The sequence below is a fragment of the Haemaphysalis longicornis genome, unplaced genomic scaffold (genome assembly GCF_048455015.1).
Source record: "Haemaphysalis longicornis isolate Haplotype H1 unplaced genomic scaffold, Haemaphysalis longicornis Haplotype H1 scaffold_2, whole genome shotgun sequence".
Lineage (NCBI taxonomy): Eukaryota > Metazoa > Arthropoda > Arachnida > Ixodida > Ixodidae > Haemaphysalis > Haemaphysalis longicornis.
Window position 1 is genome coordinate 265,286,241 of NW_027526295.1, and position 22,565 is coordinate 265,308,805.

The 22,565-nt window shown below is 51.2% G+C and overlaps 1 protein-coding gene across 2 annotated transcripts in view; it reads right to left on the reverse strand.

Annotated features, from left to right (window-relative positions):
* Positions 1-640: 640 nt before the first annotated feature.
* The window catches only part of Reck (Reversion-inducing-cysteine-rich protein with kazal motifs), a 40,457-nt gene continuing 18,532 nt past the window's right edge, over positions 641-22,565 (reverse strand). Inside the window, exons 3-15 of one of the 2 annotated variants that reach the window (XM_077700556.1) lie at positions 21,344-21,422; positions 20,758-20,955; positions 19,023-19,183; positions 17,199-17,345; positions 16,611-16,707; positions 14,887-15,190; positions 13,358-13,476; positions 11,043-11,177; positions 9,445-9,639; positions 8,347-8,442; positions 7,512-7,695; positions 6,126-6,535; positions 642-3,421 (exon numbers count right to left, since the gene is read on the reverse strand). In XM_077700556.1, the coding sequence (XP_077556682.1) occupies positions 2,892-3,421; positions 6,126-6,535; positions 7,512-7,695; positions 8,347-8,442; positions 9,445-9,639; positions 11,043-11,177; positions 13,358-13,476; positions 14,887-15,190; positions 16,611-16,707; positions 17,199-17,345; positions 19,023-19,183; positions 20,758-20,955; positions 21,344-21,422 (2,655 nt within the window). In that variant the 3' untranslated portion in view covers positions 642-2,891. Of the gene's footprint in view, positions 3,422-6,125; positions 6,536-7,511; positions 7,696-8,346; positions 8,443-9,444; positions 9,640-11,042; positions 11,178-13,357; positions 13,477-14,886; positions 15,191-16,610; positions 16,708-17,198; positions 17,346-18,603; positions 19,000-19,022; positions 19,184-20,757; positions 20,956-21,343; positions 21,423-22,565 lie in introns of those variants that run through there. The other variant, XM_077700557.1, reaches the window with a different exon arrangement.

Below are 22,565 nucleotides of genomic sequence, written 5' to 3' on the forward strand. Positions count from 1 at the left end.
TATGGTACCGGGGGTTTTCTCAATATCTCTTTTCATCTGACTCCACCTTAGAGATGCCACTTGTAGACAAACCATACATGTTTATTCGCTTGCTACTAATATGAAACAATATGTTTTATTACATAATCTCTAATAGGTGAACAGCTGGTGAACAGCTAGGGTTGTATTCACCATGGAAAAATCCCAACACATATGCCTTCCAAGTTCCACGTAAGCTGAGGGGTTCGTAAGAGCATTATGAGGGTCCTTGATTGTTTGAGGGACTCGGCATTATCAGTCCTCAATGCTTTTGCATAATTGCATTATCTATCCGTCCTGGGCTTTTATAGATAATGAGCTTGCGTATCTGAGCACGTGTATTGACAATGTTTAATATCTCAGTGCATGAATAAATATTGGACGATGATGTACGTACGTAATCTCGCTTTGAAAATGCGAGATCTTTCTCCCTACAGTGTGTTGCGACGATAATTGGAACGCTTTAAAAAAATTTCCTGAGCGATCCGCCGCTCAGTTCACGCTCAAACTTCACACAAAGGTCGCATTTTGTGGTCTATTTTGTTTGACACCGGGAACAACAACGGTACTTACCTGTTTATTCTGAAAATAAATAAAAATGATTTTCGCCTATGGGAAAATGGCGGTGATTTGGACGTGCGAGCCCGAAAACCGGGTTTTCTGATCGTCTGTTAGCTCATTTCTAGGTACATTTTCTGATAGTCTGCTGCACCATTTGGCTCCGTACGTGAATCCCAAACATGCGTTTCACTCTGCAGGTGGTTCCGTCGTTCCAACATCAACTTGCGCTAGCTCGCACGTCCAAATCAGCGGCCATTTTCCCATAGGCGAAAATCGTTTTTATTTATTTTCAGAATAAACATGTAAGTACCGTTGTTGTTCCCGGTGTCAAACAAAATAGACCACAAAATGCGACCTTTCTGTGAAGTTTGAGCGCGAACAGAGCGGCGGATCGCTCAGGAAAAATTTTAAAGTGTTCCAATTATCGTCCCAACACCCTGTACAGTGTCGGTGAGTGGAATAACTGTGTCTGTCTAATGAAGTGCAACTTGACAGTCAGCGGTGGTTTGCGTTCGTACATCATGTGTTTTGCGCTGTTTATGCAAGGTAACGTTCACGAACTCGCCCAACTGTTCATATTACGAGAATTTATAAGCGAAAGCGCCAAGATGCATGCAAGGGCGTGTGCGTAATAGACATTTGAAATGAACGTCAGTGTAATCATTTTGGACTGGCTGCTTCGCGCAAACAGGCGAAATGACGGTGGGTAACATCCCGGAGCCACATTCTGCCATGTGCTGGATGAACCCGACAAGGCTGGTCTGCCCGTGTCTCACGTATCGTTCATGGTGGCAACATCACAGCAGGACACTAATGGCGAACACCAATGGTTGCCTTAGAGTAGCTTTTCGTTCTCCGAAAAGGAAACCTCAAGACTTTCTTGTTTCCGGAGCAAGAAACCTTGCTCCAAGGCGATTGGTGAAGTTGGCCTTGGGTAGTAGGAAAGTGTATAAACTCAGCGATGTATCTCTGTCTTTCGTTTTACTCAGTGTTCCGTTTTCTGTAGCACTTTTACCACCGTGAACGTTTAACTTGCCTAGGTTTCTGCATCGCGACGTGATTGGCTTCGCGATCAAGTAACCCTGCAGCTTGCATCCATGCCATTTTTTGCTCAAAGTCAATCACCTGAGGCCCCACCGGGCGGCAACCTCATGGATCCCGAGTCCCGACCGGCGCTTGCCAGAATTTGCCCCCTGAACTCACGTTCGTTGCGTGCATGATGTGCGTTTGTGCCTCAGTGCATACCAGAATCATTTACTCCTTTGAAATATGTGGCTCAAATCGCGAGTCACGCGCTGCTATATTGCTGTCTTGAATTTGCCCAGTATTGGGCTTATCAACGCACCTATAGGTGGCCGCTACAGCAAAAGGAAGACGTAAACTTTATTTCATGACCAAGTTCAACTGCCTTCTCATATCTAAGTAAGGGGCTTCCTTATTCCAGAAATCTATGGTACTCCGCTTCTTGTCTTTCCGAGGTTACCAGAATAAGTTGGACGTTGGTGTCCCGACTCATCAGCAGGGCCTCCTATTTGTCTTTGGTTGGTGGTGCGTTGAGGCGTCGTGGGTGGGCTCCTCTTGTTAGCCTGTTATGGCAGTGCAGAACGCCTCTTTACACTGGGTGACTGCTATGATTATCGCCGTTTCCACTTCTCTGTCACGCCATGCATGGACATGGTTTCTTCAACGTCATCGACTCGTCAAAACGCGCGAAAATCTTCGTTGAAATGTAAGCCGCCACAAGGACCCGAACAGCACACACACACAACCTGCTCGACACCAGCTGTCCACAGGCATATGCGCCATCAGTCGGTACAGGGCGAAGACGCTGAGCCACGGTCATAGAAGCCGTTACGGCATGGGTCCAATGCCAAAATCCCCCAAAATACCTGTGCCACCAACATATAGTTGAGTCCCTCCAACATGAGGTAATATCTAATACGTTGCTGCACAGCCGTATTTGTTAGCACTGCGAAATGCCCATTGAAATAAAAAGAGCCAAAAATGGCCTTATGTAAAATGTACAAGAAATAATAAACTCCCTTCATTTGTAACCCAGCGCTTGCTTGTGTCATAGGCGAGGGGCACGGGGGGACAACACTGGCATCCTTTGAGCAATTGGCAAGGCTGAATTTGCACCGTGGCAATGCCAGCGTTAGCAGCCATGGTGATTTTCTTTGTATACCCCGGTGTTTCCAGCCTAGACTCACTGAGGTGAGTCAGGTACGGGGGCTTGTTTCTCTCTTCGCCACCTATAAAGCTACGGAAGTATTGTCCTATGAGTGTGTGGCTCGCCTAGCCGCTTTGTGGGGTCAACTGACTTCTCCGCACGCCGAGCTCGTCTGTTCACAGTCAGTCCGACGAGAAGGAGCCAAGCGATGAAGTGGATTCGGCGAGGACCAAGACGCTCCTCCTGCTGCCACACATTGTGTCCCAACTAAGGATCCCGCGAATATGATGAGCGCGAGCAACAGCTGAAGGAGGCAGGCGGAGCACAGGCTGGCAGATCGTTGCGCGGAAGAGGACGCAGAGTCCTCCTCCAGGAGCCCCGCCGAGCCCGTGACCGCCGCCATCGAGAGAAGGCTGAAAAGTGCCGCGCTGCGCCCCCGAACCAGGGCGTCAATGCGCTGGGCTTCGGCGCGGCACAGCGTCCACGATGTCGGTCGTGAGGTCGGCACCACGAGCACCACCAGGAAGCTGGGCAGCGCGGGGTCCAGGTGGCCGAACAGGTCGCACTCGGGGCTGGACAACTCCGCGCGCAGCCACCACAGCAGCTCGGACAGGGGGTACTCTTCGTCGCCTTCCGACCAGGGCCGGCCCAGGGCGAGCCGCAGTCCAGAACCTGCGCGGATTGCGATTCCGCTGAGTTCGCTGGCTCACTGACTGCTTACGAAACAATAAGGCCGATAGAAGTATAACAGTGTACGTATGATTCATTTAGAAGCATTGCATAGGGACATCCTTGAACGTCCCCAACACCTGGTGACCTTAGCCCAGTTTGGCGTTGCCAGTGGCCTGGCGAGCGTGATTTAGTGGGCGTCTACCTCCCTCTCTTCGGTCTTCCCCTTCCTAATAAAAGAATTTATCATCATCATTATGTCCCGCTATGAGATTTTCCGGCTTTCATTGGACTACAGTCAAACCCGATTATAACGAACCCGGATAGAACGAATTACGCTATATATCGAACAAAAGCAAATCTGTTACGAAAATGCATGCAAAGCATATTCCTTAAAACGAAGTTCACATCCGATATATCGAACTCGAGGCGCCTACACCTGCCGCCGAAATGCGTGGTCTCGAAGCGCCGATTGAGGTGCTGATTGGCCATGATTGAGATGTTGAGCCTCGCATAGACCGACGTGACGCCCGACACCTTCCGTAACTATTTCTGAGGCACGGGATTCACGACGAAGCCCATCCAGCCAGCGAGTCCGGACTAAGATGGCATCATCGGTGAACTGCGCGAAGAGCTCGCCAACGTTCCAGATGCTGTGCCGAAAGGAGTGTCCTCAGAGGATTTCCTGAGTGTTGACGACGTTGGCGTCACTGTGAGCCCCTCGAGCGCACACACCGTCGCCGATGTCATGGCAGCTGGTGCTGCTGAAAGCACTGAAGAGACTCAGGATGTAATAACGTAAAGCCGTCCGACGCTTTATGAAGCACTTTTGCAAGCCGATGTTCTCCTCCAATATTGCTTCGATATTGAAGGACACGGACTTCTACTGGTGCAAACGATGTCTCGTGTAGAAAATGCCGCCAAAACGAAAGTGAAAACAGAAATCACCCTTTTCTTGCGAAGTAGGCAGTTAAAGCTTTATTTCATGCAATAAATGGATTGTTTTGTGTAAGGTAATGGCAAACTTTGTGTGTTCGTTTCGCTATTTGGGGATGGCAGGGGGGGGGGGGGGGGGTACCGCGTATTGCGAACTCGTAACGAAAAAGTCGTTATAGACGGGTTCGGCTATCTAGAAATAATGGATATATCGAACTAATCGCGGCGCATATTACACTTCGCTATAACCGGAACTGACTGTAGTAACAGTGCCTTACGGTAGTTGTTTTATTAGGAATGAAGTGTTTGACGCAGTCGATAAGTGACTTATTCTAGAAGAACACTTTAAGTAATGCCTGAACGGTGAATTAAGGCGGTGTGATGGAGAAGCAAGAGAAAACAGATAGCCACAGCGCATTAGATGTGGTCCGAGGGTCTTGTTTCGGTAAGGGATTTCAGAAGCGCCCAGCAACTAGCGCGTCCCATAGGTCGATACAAAAGCCAACGCTACGGTACACCCACAAAATGCGTCGCAACGGCCAATGCAACCGCTCTCAACAAAGTATCCATAGGATACGAATAGGTTGTCAAGGGTAGCGCTACAGCTGCCGCCTCGCTTGAATGTTCCGGTATTCTGCGCAGATTTCTTTACATTTTTTGGAACTACCATATGACAATTACACAAACTACGGCAAGTAGGGCAAATCCGCTATTGACTGAAGCTCGAACTGCGTCGACGGAGCCCGCTATACGAAAACAGACATGAGGGCGGCAGGGGAAACTATCGGTGGGTGGGCATCACTTAGCAAACATATGCCCCCTACCGCTCCAGGGAAAGCGGGGATTAGAGCCGTAGCCGTTATCTCGACAGCAAAATAAGGAGCGAGGAAAAATGGCGGGAACAGTTTTTAATGTTTTAGTGCGCAGGACTTACGCGCCCGTTCACGGCGCCGCGATGCCTCGTAACCGAGCGAACGAATGGGCCAAAGACAGAAGGAAAACGCAGGAGGAAAGTGTGGCGAAAGGGTGAGTGGGAGAGCGGTATGCCCAAGGAGGTTGTATACAACCTCCTTGGGTATGCCGAGGCGGCGCGAGGCGCTCCCCGGCGGTGACGCGCTATGAGATAACCGAGAGAACGAATAGGCCACCGCCGCAGGAAATCGGAGGATGGAAGCTTGCCGAAAGTGTGAGGGGTAGGGCAGTATAACGAGGCCGCGTTACAGAATCCCAGTACGCGCTGCGTGCTGCACGTGCATCAATCCTTTGTCGTATTCCTCGTTGCCTTGCTCATCCGAACCACGTGACACTTGCGCGGGAGGTTCAAACACGATTTAAAACATGCTCGGCGGCGGTGACGCGTTGCGAAATAACGGCAGAGTAGCGCGCACCGCCGTTGCGTTCGCTGATCACCCGATCACTTCCTGAAACGTAGCAGCTATGCGCCATGACCCGAGAAGACTGCAGCTCGCGCTGCTCGCAAATTTTGCATGAGGGAGTATCGTAATCGTCAGCCATTTTTGAGCTTTGGAGATTACGAAAAGTTGGAAAAAAAACTATCCGAAAACCCTTATTTCTTTCAAAAGCTCACATTTCCAAGGCAAATGTAAGGTAAACGTAGAATAATGTTCAGCAAGGCCAAGTCAACAAGACAAAACTCGCCTCTTCATATACAAGCAATCGAACTTCTGGAGGGCGGCATTTTCCTTTGAAACATGCGGTGGTGCTATCATTGTGCACGAGGCAAGGTTATCTCGTCTCCAGCGGTGCTCACCGCAGATGGCGCAGCAGGTCGAGGGCAGGCGTATCAGCGGTACGGGGCACGCTCCGCCCGTCGGCAGAGGACATCGCACTGTGCCGCAATCTTCGGGCCTTCGGCGCAGGCAGGGTCCGCGGTAGTCGACCAGGACACGCTGCGCGCGGGCCGCGCACTCGCTGGCGTGCGTCTCCCCGTCCAGACCACACACGGGGCCCCGGGGCCGGCAGGCCCGCTCGCAGGACCCGCGGTACGCCAAGGAGGACAGGTTGCCTGCGTGTCTCATCAGCGCGCAGAGGCTGGCGTGGTCGCGCTGCTCCGTGTCGCACACGGGACCGCCGCAGTCCACCCCCCGGTCGTCAGTGGAGCTGGGCAGGCACACGTGCTGCTTGCAGGGGCCCAGGCACGGGCGTCGCTGCGCCACACACCTGCGTGCGTCAAGCAGAGACCGGACCTGGAGCGCTATGTTCGAAGAGCAGTATCTTCTGCGACTGCTCAGACCGCTCGTTAGCTTCTGCTCAAGCTACTTGTTACGTATTCAGAACGCGGAGCGGCACACCAGTATTATCTTATGGCTTTACTGTTGTCACGTGACCACAAGGACAGCACGGGAATAAGCCAGGTGCAGGAACGATTGAAATCAGCACTTGAAGATGAAATGTCCCCACTCTTGACCTCTTCCTTTCAGTTTCTTTGTAAAAATGTATTGGTTCAATTGCGGAGCTTGCAATGAGGAGTACTAACGTATTTTCGGGGTGAGGACGTTACAAAGGTCCACTCCGGTTGGCGTGACCGTATGCATTTAGAAGCAATATGGCTATTGTTATCGAAAGGCTCCCGAGGTGACGCCGTAGGGAACAACACTCGGTGATTGTGGGGAGCACCCTTGGTGCTCTCATTCTTCCTTTCATGCTGTTCTCCTTCTCTTTCCGTCTGTTCAGCCACCGCCCACCCACTCATCATGTGAAATTTTGAGACTAGCGGATATTCCTGGTGTCCGGCGAACTATCATCAAGTAAGCACTCAAATGTCCGTCATCATATGTTACGTCATGACTTTGAGAGCTTTCGAAAATGAACACAAATACGGGTCCTTCCAACAAAAAATGAGGCCACTTTTTTGAACCACATGTAGACCTCAGTACTGCCCGGAGCCCGACTCAATCTCGCCATTCGGAGCGGTAGATGTCGCGGTTCCATCCGCAGACACTGCAATTTCGAACTGAGCCTGACGACGCGACCACATGCAGTAAGAAACTGCCGTGGTATGTATCTAACCGCAATGGCAAAACTAATAAGCCAGGTAGGTGCCCAGTGTCCTTGCCCCGCTGTTTTCCATCTCGTTGCGGGATCGAAGCCTCCTCACAGTACCAGTGCACGCTGTATCGTTATACGGTACACTTACGTGGGCGCGTGCACGGGGCACTGTTGGTCGGCGCACGGGTCCACCTGCTGGCAGGTCCCCTTTCGCCACTGGCCATCCACAAGTCCGGCACAGCGGGCGAGGCAGGCGCTGCGGTGGCTGCGCCCGTCATCCCCGCACACGGCCTCTCCCGGAGCCTCCTCGTCGGGAGGGCAGCCGCACGGAACTGCGAGTGCCGCACACCAAGAGTCCCACACGCGGGCTCAGGGCCGGCCACGAAGTTCATATTGCACACTACGACCGTAGTATGCAGCTCTAAATGGCTGGTGATAGCTCTAGTGGATGATCTGAAAACTGGCTGATGCGGACACAGATGCAACGGTGCAGGTGGAGAAAACAAACTGCTCAATACCACCCGAACGGTGATTTCCGCATAAGAAAAATGCGTAACAACATGATTTTTTCCAGTTGTTTTGTTTTATTACTTCAAGCCTCTCCCAAAGAAGACAGTTTGAGAGAAAGAGTGAACAAGCTGCGCCTGCTACCATGGGCTTGTCCCAAACGTGCTTTACGGGCTACAAAAGCTCTCAGAGTACCTGCAAGACACAGGTCTAGACCAGTCACTGTGAATAACTCGCCTTTTCTGCGCGCATCAAGTTCTTGGGCATCATCGCCATCATCTTCATCATGTAATCAACTGGCGTAGCAAGTTAGGCATTTTAGCCCGACTAACATCGCCAAGCTTCATTAAAGACCCCTCTCTCTCTCTCTCTCTTCTTCCAGTGTCTCGAGTTCATTTGGAGCGCCCCAGTCCATGGAAACAAAAATTACACGCTGTTTTGCGGCTAGCTCTGCGAAAGTGGAAGAACGGGCTCACCGCTCAGTGCGCAGTCCTTGACCCTGGAGCAGCTCACTTGTCCCGCCTCGCAGCGGCAGCGCATGCAGCCATGGACCAGGAAGTGGCTACCGGAGGCTGCGTTTGCAAAGACAAGGGACCGGGCCACGACAGCCCTTTCAGATGTATATGCAAAGTTGTGCCCATAGAGTTTATTTGCGAAGGCAGTAAAGAAGTTTTGGGAAAATGTCACCGGCATATTGCATCTTTAACATTTTGGGGTCGATTTGTTGATTCGTGCAATGTTGGAAATGAGTGTAATATAAGGTGGTACGAAAACGTTTCGGGACTGGCTCTGTTTACAAGGAAGGGCTTTACTTATTAGCGTTTGAGCGTTGTCACCCTCAAGCTTCGAGGACGTCTCAACAGCTCTTATCCATTGTGAATTCGAAAGCATTAAAGTCCAGTTGAACACGGCTGAGTGCTCCTTCCAGTTGTGCACTACGAATAATGCTTCCGAGAATTGCTGCCCGCTATGTTTTTGATTTTTGTTCCATTTTTAGAGTTCCTACGTTAGCATCTAGGATGTAGACCGGAACCATTCGGGCGATTATTGCTGGGAGTCGTACTGCCGCACTGGTGACTGTTGCACCACGTGTTTGATGACGTGCCGCTACCGTTGGAAGCCTAACGGCGGCCGCAGCCACTGCCGCACACTTTTCCACGTGGCTCTGCGCATGCCAGCAGCGCAGCCCGCTGTGTTTTAATAATGGGAAACACACGGTTTGGAATGCGCTGTAGTCACCTAAGTTTAGAAGCTATTTCGCTGCTGCAGACGCCGACGGCGTTGGCGCTTTTTCGCTGTATGGGCTTTTCATTGCTTTCGCAATAATAATATCCTTGCACAGCACAACAGCGCTCTCGGCGAGGTATCCTCGAATATCGCTAACGTCCTTCCACGATTCTTGCTGAATCTTCGCAGTGATGTCTTAATGATGGCGTTTAAGCTGGTTCTTCATATTTGGGAAGGATATCCGCTTGCAGGATTAAGAGTAAGTGGAATGCGTGGTTGACAGAAGACCCGCATATACGGGGTGGCGAACACGGCTCGGGGCCGGGTCTCACACGGCCCTCACTCACTGTATGAGCGTCCGGCCACCCAGCAGCGCAGCGGAGCGGGGTCGCGGCAGCCGGTGGGAGCGCAGTCGACCAGGGCGCCCGAGTCCGAGCAGCGGCAGCGCGTCCAGCAGAGGCGGCCGCCCTCGGCACGACGTGGCAGGCGGGCCAGGGAGCCCATGGGCACCAGCGTGCTCGAAGAGGAGCCCACGGGGCAGCCTGCACGCGCATCCCTACTCCGTTAGACAGGCGCTGGAGGGCAACAACAAGATCCCCACACCCTAGAATCAAAGCTGGAGAGTGCCACACTGAATGTGTTGCATGCATGCCGCGTGTTACATGAACGGAAGCGTACGAGAATGGACCTCCGTCGTGTCGAGGTAGCGTGGTAGGCGAGCGTTGGCTCCGTTCCAAAGACGAAGTCAAAGCCAAACTTGTTTTATGGGCGGTGATAGAGAACAACGATGATACGGAAAGAAGCACACTGGCAGGCTTACAACATGACAACTCGAACGGGCAGAGCAACGTCTTCACGATGCCCAGGACGCACTGCCCCCTCGACAGAAAGAGGGCTTATTTGTAGTCTTCAATGCAATGGTCAAAGCAAGCGCCGACACGTTAGAGTCACAAACAAGCAAAATCACTCTCACAGAGTCGAAGAGGCGATGACTCAGACGCCGCTGCAGTCAACAGCCGCTGCGGCTAGACCGTGCATGCTCAAGAGGGTTCTGATCGCGCCGTATTCTCTAAGTCGAGTGAGCGCTGCAGCGTGTACCGACCCATACGGTTCAGTCGTATAAGTGGTTCTCGTCTCACAGCACCGGTGTTTTGCGGGAAAGTACTACGGCACATCGTCGTGTTGTGCACTGTTGAAGCCTGCGCGCGCGACAACACACACCACAGTTTAGTCGTAACACGCGCAATAGTTTGCCTTACAGTGACGTGTGGGATGAAATCTCCTCGCATGAACTTGTGGGTAACGAAACCAAAAGAAAGCCCCTCCTTGGAAGAATCGTTGATGCGGTATCATTAAGAATACAGCGCATAGCGTTCGAAGTATGCATCAGAAAGGTGGTTTAAGTAAACAAGGATGTAGGTGGACAGCTTTATATGCGGGAATGGGTCATGCCTCTGCCAAAAAACAGAAAAAAACGGTACGATTATATAGAGAACGCCCGCAGCTTCCCAGTGCCCCCCACCCCCAACGACGGAAATTACATCTCGCGTGCGCCACTCAGCTGAGGTATAAACGAATATGCTAAGGGAATTACAAAGTGCCCCATTCAGTCCCCGCCGGACAGCTGTTGCACAACTTAGCTTTAGACGTCTAAAACTAGGCAAATGGGGGTGAAATCAAGAGATAATGCACACAGCTAGGGTGCGAGCGCGTTCTTAGCTGTATTCAGTGGGCATGATACTGGAGCTCTGCGTCCACGTGCGGAAACTGCAATCCGTGGCATGCGCCGTATACACAGGTTCCACTATTCCTTCAGATCACCGGCTTGATGGCATATGGAAATGCGCACATACATGACGGCTGTCTCTGACATTTCGAGCCCTCGCTTGAACGAGGTTCCGTCAGTTGCCGGAAAGCGAGAGGCAGAAGCCCAAGCCGCTTATACCTGGCAGGCAGCGGTACAGGCTGCAGGGCAGTCCGGCGGCGCACTGCCGGTTGACGATGCACATGGTGGAGCTTCCGCACGGCCGCGACCGGCACGGCTGCACCGCCGACTCGGCTGTGGACGTGGGATCCGTCTCTGCGCGAAATGGCAGGCGTAAGCGAGTTGATGCAGTAGCCGACTGATTTTTCGGACCTGGAGGGGAACGAAAAATAGTCCGAATAAAAGAGCAGTACGAAAAATCCGTGAGTCATTACTCCTATGGCACAACTGGCGGTTCCTCTCGAAAGTTAGAAATATCCAGCGAATCCGAATTTTCGGAGTCCGAAAAAACGGTCGGCTACTGTAAGTGATATCGACTCACGTGACGCATCTCTCCTGACAGCACACTTCTCGATCGCCCGGTAAAGCGAAAATCTTTTCTGGGGAATCTCATGGTCGCAGTGTACATTGTCGCATGCACTGAGCGCAATGCGAGCAGTGCGCTAGGAGAACTTAGAGGCGAAATTTAAATGTTCCGTTAGAACGACCTGTATGAGGGCTCATGTCGCGTCATCGTTGGAGGACATGCATGTCTAATAACTTCCTCGTCCAGCCAACGGGTCCGAAGAGAGAGGACTGCGTGGCAAGAAATGCATCATATCCAGGCTCAAAGATGACATCAGGCATAGAGGAAGCCACCACTAAAACGTCACAACTACTAAAACAGCATTTAAATTTTCTTCCGTGCTCTCTTTTTTGTCCCCCAAACAATTTTTTTGATGCTCACGACGTCGCCGTTTCGACCCTGGGCTAGCGAGCGTATTTTCTACTTGGGCTAAATAGTGAGAAAATCAATCGCGCGTTATTCCGCCTAAACTAGCCGGGAGTATCGAAGCGTATACCATTCTCGAAGCTGTGGTGTGCGCGGTGGGGGAGATTTACAGATTTATTTAGAGCACCTGGCGACCTTAAGCGTGCACTGAAATCTCCACACATACGAGTCTGCGTGTTCATCATCACCTCAAAACATTTTGAAGAATTCCGAAGTAAGTATTACCGGAGCCGCTCGGCTATACACTGCGGCCCCTTGTGGATGGCTTCACTGCCATACATAAGCGCATTGCTCGAAAACACTTTTTTTTTGGGTCAAAATAACAGGAATTTCGGAGTAGGTATTACCCCAGCCGCTCAACTATACACCGCTCCCCCATGTGTATGGCTTCACTGCCATACATAAACGCATTGCTCAGAAAACACCTCTTTAGAGCAAGATAACAGGAATTCCCAAGTAGGTATTACCGGAGCCGCTCGGCTATACACCGCGCCACCTTGTGTATGGCTTTCCTGCCATACATAAACGCATCGCCCTGGAAACACTTCTTTAGGCCAAAGTAAGCAGTCTGTTACCGAAGTACAAAGCCCCTACGGACGTTTATTAAAGCATTTTATTATGCAACTGAAGTATGACACTAAGTCTTTCGTGACAAACGAATGCTCCCGCCGGGTCACTTATACAAAGGGCTGCCGCTGCTGGACATCAAATTTGCTATCTCTTTCGTGTGCAGTAGCGCAACAGCGGGTTTCTTCCGAAAGCGCGCCGGGGAGCTCGGGCGAAGATGATCCGACCATGACGTAGCGTCGTAGAACTGGCAGTCATTGGCTATGCTGGCTTTTCCACAACACGGGAAGCCTCTGCGGGTGAGCTTCCCGCTGAGTCGCCTTACTGCTGCTGCTCAAGTATTGGCGGCGGGTCAACACACCACACTACAGCCGATTCTTAACAAGACGCACTAAGAGGCCTGTAGCTCTGAGACTTTAATTTGAAATCTTCTGATAAAATAATAGAACATTGTGAATCGGTCAGAGTGTCGTGTAAGTGGAACTTATCGCGGTTCGAAAGCCATCCAGCCCAGAGGTGCATGATTGTGAGTGCTAAAGCGGAATCGGTGCGGCAGTGCCCTAAGGGCGACGTGTATCAGGTTCAACGAATGCCTCAGGGTCTAGCAGTCACTTTGATGCCAGGCACCCACCTAATGTTCGCGTGGCTTTCCTGACCCGATGTTCTTTCTCCAATGTTGGCGCCTTCATATTGCCTTCCCTTTTCCGTTTTCGCAAGTTTCTGGACAGTCGATGGCGACAGTGAAAGGGCGAGACGGATGAAAAGATCGCACAAGGTAAGAGCCGTTGGGATCGTCAACTTCGTTTGGGGAGAGGGGGCACTTGGACAAAGCCGCGGGGCTTCTTCTATCATTGCATCAACATAGTGTCTATCCTGCCCTCAGGCGTCCACATTTGCAGAAAAAGAATATAATACGAGCCGTGAACGCTCTCCTTACGTGCAGCGGCTGCTGTGGAGATGGAAAGGCAGGGCGCCCCGGGTGGTGCCAGGGAGTCGCAGAGCGGTGCCAGCTTGCGGCTGTCCGAGCACTGCGCCGCTAGAGCTAGGCAGTCCGCCCTGCATTGAACAGGGGTCGACCTGTGTGTCTTGAGCAGTTCTCAGCAGTGTGTCGCAAAAAGGCTTATTACCCTGACAGATTGATTTGCCTTCGGGACATAAGAAGAGACGATGTATGCTGGGGAACTCTCAAATGAGTTCGAAATATTCCCAGTCCACTTCTTTTCCGCTTTCACTCACTCACTCACTCACTCACTCACTCACTCACTCACTCACTCACTCACTCACTCACTCACTCACTCACTCACTCACTCACTCACTCACTCACTCACTCACTCACTCACTCACTCACTCACTCACTCACTCACTCACTCACTCACTCACTCACTCACTCACTCACTCACTCACTCACTCACGACATTTCAAGTTCGAGGCACAGTCAGTTCGACAGCATAGTTGACAAGGAAAAAGCTAGGGCCGGTAATAGGTTAAGGCCAAGCGTGCTTTGTGGGCATACGTCTCTGGCTACGCCACCCGTGAGCTGTGAGCCATTCTCACTCTGTCGCAGGAAAGGTTTATCACCCTGAAGTGTAGATCTGGGGCGGTATTCTGGAGTTTTGTCCCTTTTGCGTACCTTTAAAAAGTGTCCCTTTTGGCAAGCCCTGATTGGCTAAAAGCAAACAACCGGAAGTGACGTAACGCAAGCGCGGCAAACCTCACTGCTTCACCGGAAGTACGTCACAATCAAAGGGACGCAAAAGGGACGTTTTCAAAAGGGACAGTTACGAGAATACCACCCCTGATTTCGGTGCAGAAGTAGAGAGGAAGTCTTCAGATTAAAGGGACTTATGATAAACGCTTTGGCTCTTTCCTTCGCGTCTGGGAGCACGGAGCGGCACTGCGTGATTTGCTCGTCGCAGCAGATACGTCTTCCGTTGCTGCTTTGATTTTGTGGCTTTCTTTTTGAAGTGGCTATCGAATGCATTCATTGCTGCAACTAAAGGAGAGCCTGCCAATAGCCGCTACACTGCTGTAATGACGTAATTCCAGCGGTCGCAGAACGCCAAAACCGTGTAAGAGAGAAAAATCTTTTGAGCAATTTTCTAAGTTATGGGATGCACATAGAACAAATTTTTGGCAGAGGTACTTTGCGCGCCCCAAAAATAAGTATTGGACGTGTTGGTTGACTACGTTCTGTAAGCATTTTAGTCTTCAAAATAAGTTGACAAAAGTGTTGCAGGGTCCCTTAAGGTACAAACCACCGATCAGCATCCCGGCTGACCTCCCGAGGAAATGGTTGGGAACGGTGAACGGCCAATGCCAAGCGTGCTTTGTGGGTACACATCGCCAGCGAAGCAACACACAGGACCCGTTCTACAAATGGACCGGGAATGAATGAGAGGATAGCGGAGCAGTTTCATACACGTAAGCGCCCCACGTGGTGTAGGGATTGATATACGGCGTGCGTACCTGCAGAGGGTGCTGGCGTGGTGCTTCGTGTGGCACGGCCTGAGGTGCAGCACGCAGGCGAGCTCCTTCCAGGCGTGCGCGGGGCAGCCGCGCAGAGCCCCGGCCACAGCGTCCGCCTGCAGGTGCTGCTCGCCGGGCAGCGCTGGCGGTCCCCGGCGCATCCAGAGCTGGGCGCTGGCCTGGGCCGCGCGGTCGGCGCTCGCATCGCAGCGTCGGAACAGCGCCCAGGGCTTGCCGACGCCGCTCAGGTGCGAGCAGAAGCCGAACGAGCGGCCGGGGCAGCCCAGCTCGCACGGCTCGTCCACTGCGCTCGACGACGACAGACGCGGGTTCGTCTCTCACGAGATCACTCAGTCACGCTGACGCGTGTTCTCAGACGCGTTGCGAGAACTGCCTGTGGCCTCGCTGAATTAGCAGATAAAAAACTCCCACCTCCCCTCGCGGGAACCCCTGTGTATATGCGACGCATAGGCGGAGCGGCGAAGGGACCGCGTTTTATAGCGCGCATAACGTTGAGGGGACTGCGTAAGCCGGTCCCAGTCGATGACGACGTTGGCGTACTTGTAAAGCGGCGTGGACTCTAGGTGTTTGAGCCAAGCGTGGATGTTGCTTCGCCGGAGAACGGCACACCGGTTATATGCACAGCGCGCCCGAAGGAGAGGAGACCGCGGAAGAGAGAGTACTGCACATGCGCCGGCCCCAGCGCGTCTGCCGCGGTTATGACGCAACACAATCCACTTTAATCCAATCCAATCCAAATCCAATCCAATCCAAGCCAATTCAATCGAATCCAATCCAATGCCCCTCGCGAGAGAGTGTTCGCTATCGGAGAGGAGAGGGGGTGAGCGGCGGAGAGCGCAGCTGGCACGGCGAGGAGAATGGGGGAGGGGCGGACAACGCCGACGACGACGACGCCGGAGGGTCAAGGCGAGTGAATGAGATGCTCTGCATCTAAAAGAAAGCCGTCAGACAATAAACCAAGGAAGGAGTAGGGGCAGCATTGGTAAGTTGTTTTAAAGTTACCTATCTCGAATAAACTCCAGATTAACAGTTAACAATAAACATAATTAGATCGCGGAAATATTAACCTCAAAGGTCAATATTTTCAATCTCAAGAATTAATATTTTTGCTCTAAAGCAAGAAATTTAGAAAATAACTTTAATCGCCGTACTTTATGTAATCGTATCCGAACGCCGGTAAATACGGTGTTTCCAAACCAACATATATGCTTGTGTGCTAAAATCCATATTGTCCTGCTCATTCGTTTCTGACAATACCGGTGCTCTTGCATTTCCTTTTATTTTTCTTTGCGTCGACTTTGTTTAAACACCTGGCACTACCTGCGCTTATAATGGGGTGGCAACATCGACGGCCAACTATATTTAATGATAAACTTGTTCGGAATACTGATAAATTTTTACGAAGCTTTATTTAATTTACCGGCTATAACTGGTGGGCTTCATGCTAATAGACAAGGATAGTAGAATGTCTTTCAAAAACAGTCATTCTGGAATACTTACTCGACAGTCAGCGTTTGAGCTTACCAACGAATGCTGGGTAAATTTAATTAAATGTGAATCCCGGTAGGAACTGTTTCTTTACTGAATGAGTGGCGAGAAGTACAGCAATCCTATATGTAAACACCCCAAAATCGTTGCGGTGGTACCGTCGCCGTCGTGCAGCACACGTGGTATACGTACCATGGTATACGTGGTATACGTACCATCGTCCAGGCACTGGCGAAGAGCCGCCTCGGCGGCCTGGTAGCGGCACTGGCCATGGAACGTCTCCCATGAGGTCTCCCACTCAGAGCCGTACGCCTGCGGAACCGACAGTTATATTTTGTAAAAAAAAAAGCACCATTATTCATAGCCTGTTTGCCAAAACTAACAAAACAACGCTTTGGGATTAAAACCGTGGTTAGTTGTTGCAACGATAAAACTCTTAATCAACTGCATCAGCCGGCCATCTTGGTTTTTGCAGACTGTTGCAAGACAACGCCACGAACTCGGAGTTGCGAATATAGTCGATATAGCATGACTTCGCGGGTTGTATTTTAGAGTGTGAAGGCTGGATAAGTCCTGTTTTCAGGACTCGTGTACGACGCAGTAACTTTTGAAGAGTAGGATTCTTCTAGCCTCTTTGCGACACTTCACCACCGAAGCAACTCTTGCCTGATTCACGAGACCAGCCTTGGTTTAGCTAACAGCGACTACAGACAACTTCCAATCGGCCGCGCCGAACTCGTGAACCAAGAAGGACAATGTTTCTCTTGATCATCTGCCCATGAGAAAGAGAAAGCGACGCCCACCTTCAGGCACATCCTCTGGCACTCTATGGTGGCCGCTCTGAGGCAGCACTGCAGCTTGGCGCCATCTGCCGGCAGCTGCTGGAAGGAGGAGGAAGAGGAGGAGGACGGCCCAGTAGTCCAGCCCAACAGGCACTGCCACAGGCGTTCCTGCGCCAGGGAGGAGGGAACACGGCTCAGCTCGTATACCTTTCCCTGCAATAGCTCGCCACACGGTTGAACCAGCCAGCCGTCATAATGTGCAGCGGAAGACTGCAGAGCCAATTACGTGCTTCTTGCAGGGCCAGTGGTTCTAAATGTATGAACAGGTCAGGACCCCGACGCCAAGGTAAGTTGTTGTAGTAAGAGGGAAAAATGACCTAAATTACGGCCTGTTACGAATCGGCGCGCCGCTGTGCTTCAAGCATCGTGCAGCATTCCTAGCCTCCATTACGTGCGCCTTTCGAGTAGGCGCCTCTGTGTCGGTGACTCAGGCTTGCAGCCAACGGATCCCAGCACGCCACTACATGCCTGGGAAGCCCGGATCCCTGGCCCCTCGCTTTCGGCGTGATTCAAACTTCTGCGGTGGCAGACGAGGCGTGTAGAGACACGTCTGAAGGACGCGGTTGCCGTTGCGGAGACCTCCTCTATCCCCTCTCTCGGACTCAGCGTGCGCCGCTTCTACCGACCACTCACAAACTCTGGAAAGAGTTGTGTGTGTCTGTACTGTTCGGGCCGTGTGAAAAAAACTAGAGGGAACGCTTGTTTGACCGTTAGCGCTTTGAGTATAAATACGACCCCCCAAGCGCTGAAGTTCATTCCTGTTGCAGTAATGAATCAAGGCTGTCAATCTGCTCGAGTCCTGTACTGCAACCTCGCCCGTCGGGGCATTGTTCTTGTATTTCTTCGACTCATCTCCCGCCATGCAGTAAACTAGTTAATTTTGTCTTCGACTCCTTGTCGTCATCTTCAAGGCAGCAACATTGGTTGGCCGCTCGCTTCACCACGCTACCATACGCATGATGGGGGCGACGGAGCTCGGCTCGGGGACACCTTCCCGTATGCAACAACAGGCCGTTTGTCGATGAAAACTCAATAGTATTTATCACGGAAGCTCACTGACCACAACATCGGGAAGGATGGATATATTAACGTAAACTTGAAACTGGCAGTCTTTTTTTATGCTCACCGTTTTTTTTGTGTCTGCGTATGAGAAAGGTGATCTGGAATTCAAACGTTAAATTTCAACATTTTTGAGCAATCCTCGGCAAGCCAGCATGTAGGGGAACTTCAAACAGCCCAATAAGCTGGCAGACAATCCTTTAAAGCTGCTCACTGAGTAAAACCCGCGAGTAGGATTCGGGTGAGGGTGGCCTTAACTCCCGCCGTGACCCGCCAATGGCCTCAATACCGAGGTTTTGATACAAACCCTGGTTGCCCAGTTTGCCACCGCAGCGACGCGATCGTCGACCTCCACCACTTGCTGTGGTCCTGCCTTCCCTTGAGGCCGACGAGACTGCGGCACCCTGCGGCGACGGGCCTCCGCGTAGACGACGCCTCCGCATACGCCGCATGGATACATGGACGCCATCATAGTTCACTGCTTGACTTCATCCGCGTAGCGAACATTTTCATTTTCATCTAATAACCTTTCATCAACTCATACCCCCATATATCTGCCCTGTGGCAAAATAAGCGCTCATAAAAAAACATAAACCACGACTACATAAAAAGCGTAGACATGTGGCCAGTATCATCATTATCATTCCCTTGGCAGCGGCGGCTAACAACGCTGCACGCGTCCTGTCAGCGTCGGAAAACTTGGTCATGTTGGTCGGTGGAACTTACGTGCAGTCCCGGCGCGGCGCATCCGGCGGCCAGCAGCGTGTCCACGGCATCCTCACGCGTCTCCTCCGCGACCACTGCAGCCTCCGAAGGTGCCGCGCGCAGGACGTGCAGGCAGGCGTCGCGGCACGGCCCGCTGGCCGCTTGGCTGCAGCAGTGCACCTCTGCGTTCAAGCGGCAGACCATGCACGAGGGGCGTACACACCGCTGCTCAGTTGCCAAACTCGCTCTCGCCAAGCAAATGGGGTCGCTCCTAGACGACGGCGAGCCACCAATACTAACCTATTAACTCCTGCCACACGGAAAATTTCGGTGTTCATTGAATGCGACGTGGATCGGCCACTTCCTTACAGCCACGCTCAAGGGAAAGTGACCACCAGGTAGGCCTGCCAAGAGTTTGGTCGAATTTATACTCGGTTACTTCTCAAAATACTTGGTGAGCAACAGACCGTTACGATAGCACATGATGTGGCGTAGGTCATTGGTAACTACCAGTTTCTCCATGACGTCATTCCACCTGCTATTCCGATTCTATGTCATTCCATCTGAGGAAATTACGCACCCATCCCACAGCATGCAGTGCGTCCTAATAACCGCGGCATGGTGTCTGCGCGTGCCGCGTGCCACGAAAGTGTCACGTTGCGGCCTGCAGCCCGTTCGGATGATCCTCCTTGACCGTCCATGCAGCTCGCAATTCGGAGAATTTTTGGGGGTGCGAGGCGAATTTTAGGAGGGGGGGGGAAGAGAATAAAAAACCGCTCCTCTCGTTGCGCCAGTTGTGCGGAGGAGGTGATAACCATGCAGGCGTCTGCGGGTACGCGGTTTAACCAGCTTGCGCACAAATCACTTAGCGACACAGTGGTTTTTGGCGCCCTTTAGGCGGTGCAACGGCTGGCTCGAGCTCGCATTTCTGGTGGTCTCAACACGTTTGCAACCTCGCACAAGTGGGATTTAACCTCGCGCAAGTGGAATAATTAAAAAAAAAAAGAAGCCTAGGACCTCTTTCGGGGGGGGGGGGGGAGCGGTCGCCCCGTTCGCTCCCCCCCCCCCCCCCCTTGGACCGCCACTGATTGGACAACACCTTAAAAGCAGGAATTCATGCTGTGCCTGATGAGCGCTCATTAATGAGAACGAAATTTTATACAGCCATTAAGTATATAGTCTCAGCGCTTTCATAAGTTCGTTTAAAACGCACCTCAACTATGTGTCTTTTTCTTAGATAAGTCTTTCCAGCAAAACGCTTGTGTACAGCAATGAAGCCAACTACAAATCGGCTCGGTGTGCAGAGAGAAAACATTTTAATGAGCTCAAATGTGAGAGTGGAACCCTAGTCCGGGAATCCATGCGTTGCCCTCGCCGTCTTGGCCCGTGTCACCAGGAGAGCCTGGTCCTCCGGTTGCCGCTTTCCTTAGGGAACATGAGGACTAGTCGCATTACTCAATAAAAGCTCCAAGGGCCTTCCTACTTAGCTATCAGAGTGCGTGATTGGCGCCTGGAAGAACGCCTTTCCAGCAATAGAAGCATGCGTAGTATTGGAGCCAACATTAAAGGGACTCGTCGAATATAGCAGGTCGGCCTTATCATTTGTTGGACGATTCCCATTTTTGAGTTTCTGCAATTTGTTACTTTAATGTCTTGCCTGCTCCGGCCATTTTCCTTGCAACAGCACATCCGCATATCTCGTTGATGTTCCGTTTAGGCACTCAGTCAACATAGCGGGGGGCTTGCGTAAACTCACTGTGCGTCGTGGAGGCCCGCGAAGCGTTGCGCAGGCACCTGGTCACGTGTGGCTCGGTGCACCGTTCGTCGTCCCTCGGGTGCTCCTGCTGCTGCTGCTGGCGCTGCTCCCTCTGCTGCTGCTGTTCCCGCAGGCCGCTGCACGCACGGCGGCGGCACGCAGCCGTGGTCGCCAGGGGGCAGCAGCTGCCACCCCCTCCTGCGTCACACGGGGCCACGAACGGACGCGTGATCGGGAAAACGTATACTAGACGGCTGTTTTGAGTCGCTTTGCACTGGGTGGAAGTCGCCCGCTGTAGCAAATATGGCCACCACTAGGAAGTTGGTAGTAAGGACCACGGCCAACTTCCGGCATCGTGTGGTAGCTGGTGGAATAAAATCAAAACGTTTTACCTGTGAAATCACTACTAGCCCAACAGCAGGGATTTCGCCAATGTATTAAACCTGTGCACCTCTGCTCAACGTGTCCTCCTAACAGTGCTGTACACTCAAGCGTGCGAAGCCAGAGGACGTCGCTCGTTTTAGTGTCGAACGCAAACTTGTTTCTGCCTACGGAGGAATACTCGTGTACGGGCTAGAATACTCACTGCCCTCAAGGAGACAGCTCTGCAGGTCCAGCTCGTCACTACGCCGGCACCACGGTTCCAAGTCGTCTGCCGACCGTGCCTGGGACGAGAAAGAGCGCGACCGGTCGACAAGGTGGTTACGTAACTGATGCGCGGGCCCCTCGTGTGTTATGCGGGAAAGAAATCGCGAATCACCTGGGAACTTGACAGCGGCTTGGGCTAAAGAATCGCAGAGAAATTTTTCTTGATGGGACACCATCTCTGTTACGTTCTGTCTGGAGCACATGGTAGTGAACTAGATCCTGGGCTGCGCATTGTTCTGTCCTTTCTGGGCTTTGCTGCTCGTCTAGTTCTCACTGTCTTTGTCTTTGAAAGATTTCAATTTTCTTTTTGATCACTTGCCACCCAGCGCCAACCGCGAGGCTATAAATTATCGTAGATAGCTATGGGTTACAGAACACAGGACCATTTATGCAGCGTAACTGCTAGCGTGAGCTGGTATACCAGCTCACGTATATCATCTCTCTCTCTCTCTCTCTCTCTCTCTCTCTCTCTCTCTCTCTCTCTTTCTATATATATATATATATATATATATATATATATATATATATATATATATATATATATATATATATATATATATATATATATATATATATATAGTAAGGAAATGAGGGGCTCGTTGAGGAAATACAGAAAGATAGGTCAGCAGTCTACGACGCCAAAGGAGGCATAGGGGTGTGGTTAGGCTCTTTTCTTTTTTTACTACGGTTAATGAAGTGAACTTTTTTTTTATTTTTAAATATACAGAAGAAAGAAAGAAAAACACGCGCCCAGAGTGGGGACCGAACCCACGCCTTTCGATTACATGTCGAATGCCTTGGTAATTGATAAGGTATATATATATATATATATATATATATATATATATATATATATATATATATATATATATATATATATATATATATATATATATATATATATGTATATATATATATATTTATATATATATATACATACATACATACATACATGCATACATACATACATACATACATTCTTATATTACTGGAATCTCAGGTTGTAACCAAAGTAAAAGACAAAAATATCCCCCAATGTTCCTCACAAAGTCAGCCTTGTAAAGCGACCTTGCAATCTTAGTGCAAAGACAGTTGTTCCGCTTTTGAGACAACGAACTAAGCAGCAGTTACCATGTAACTTTTTTTTCATCGGTGCTTGA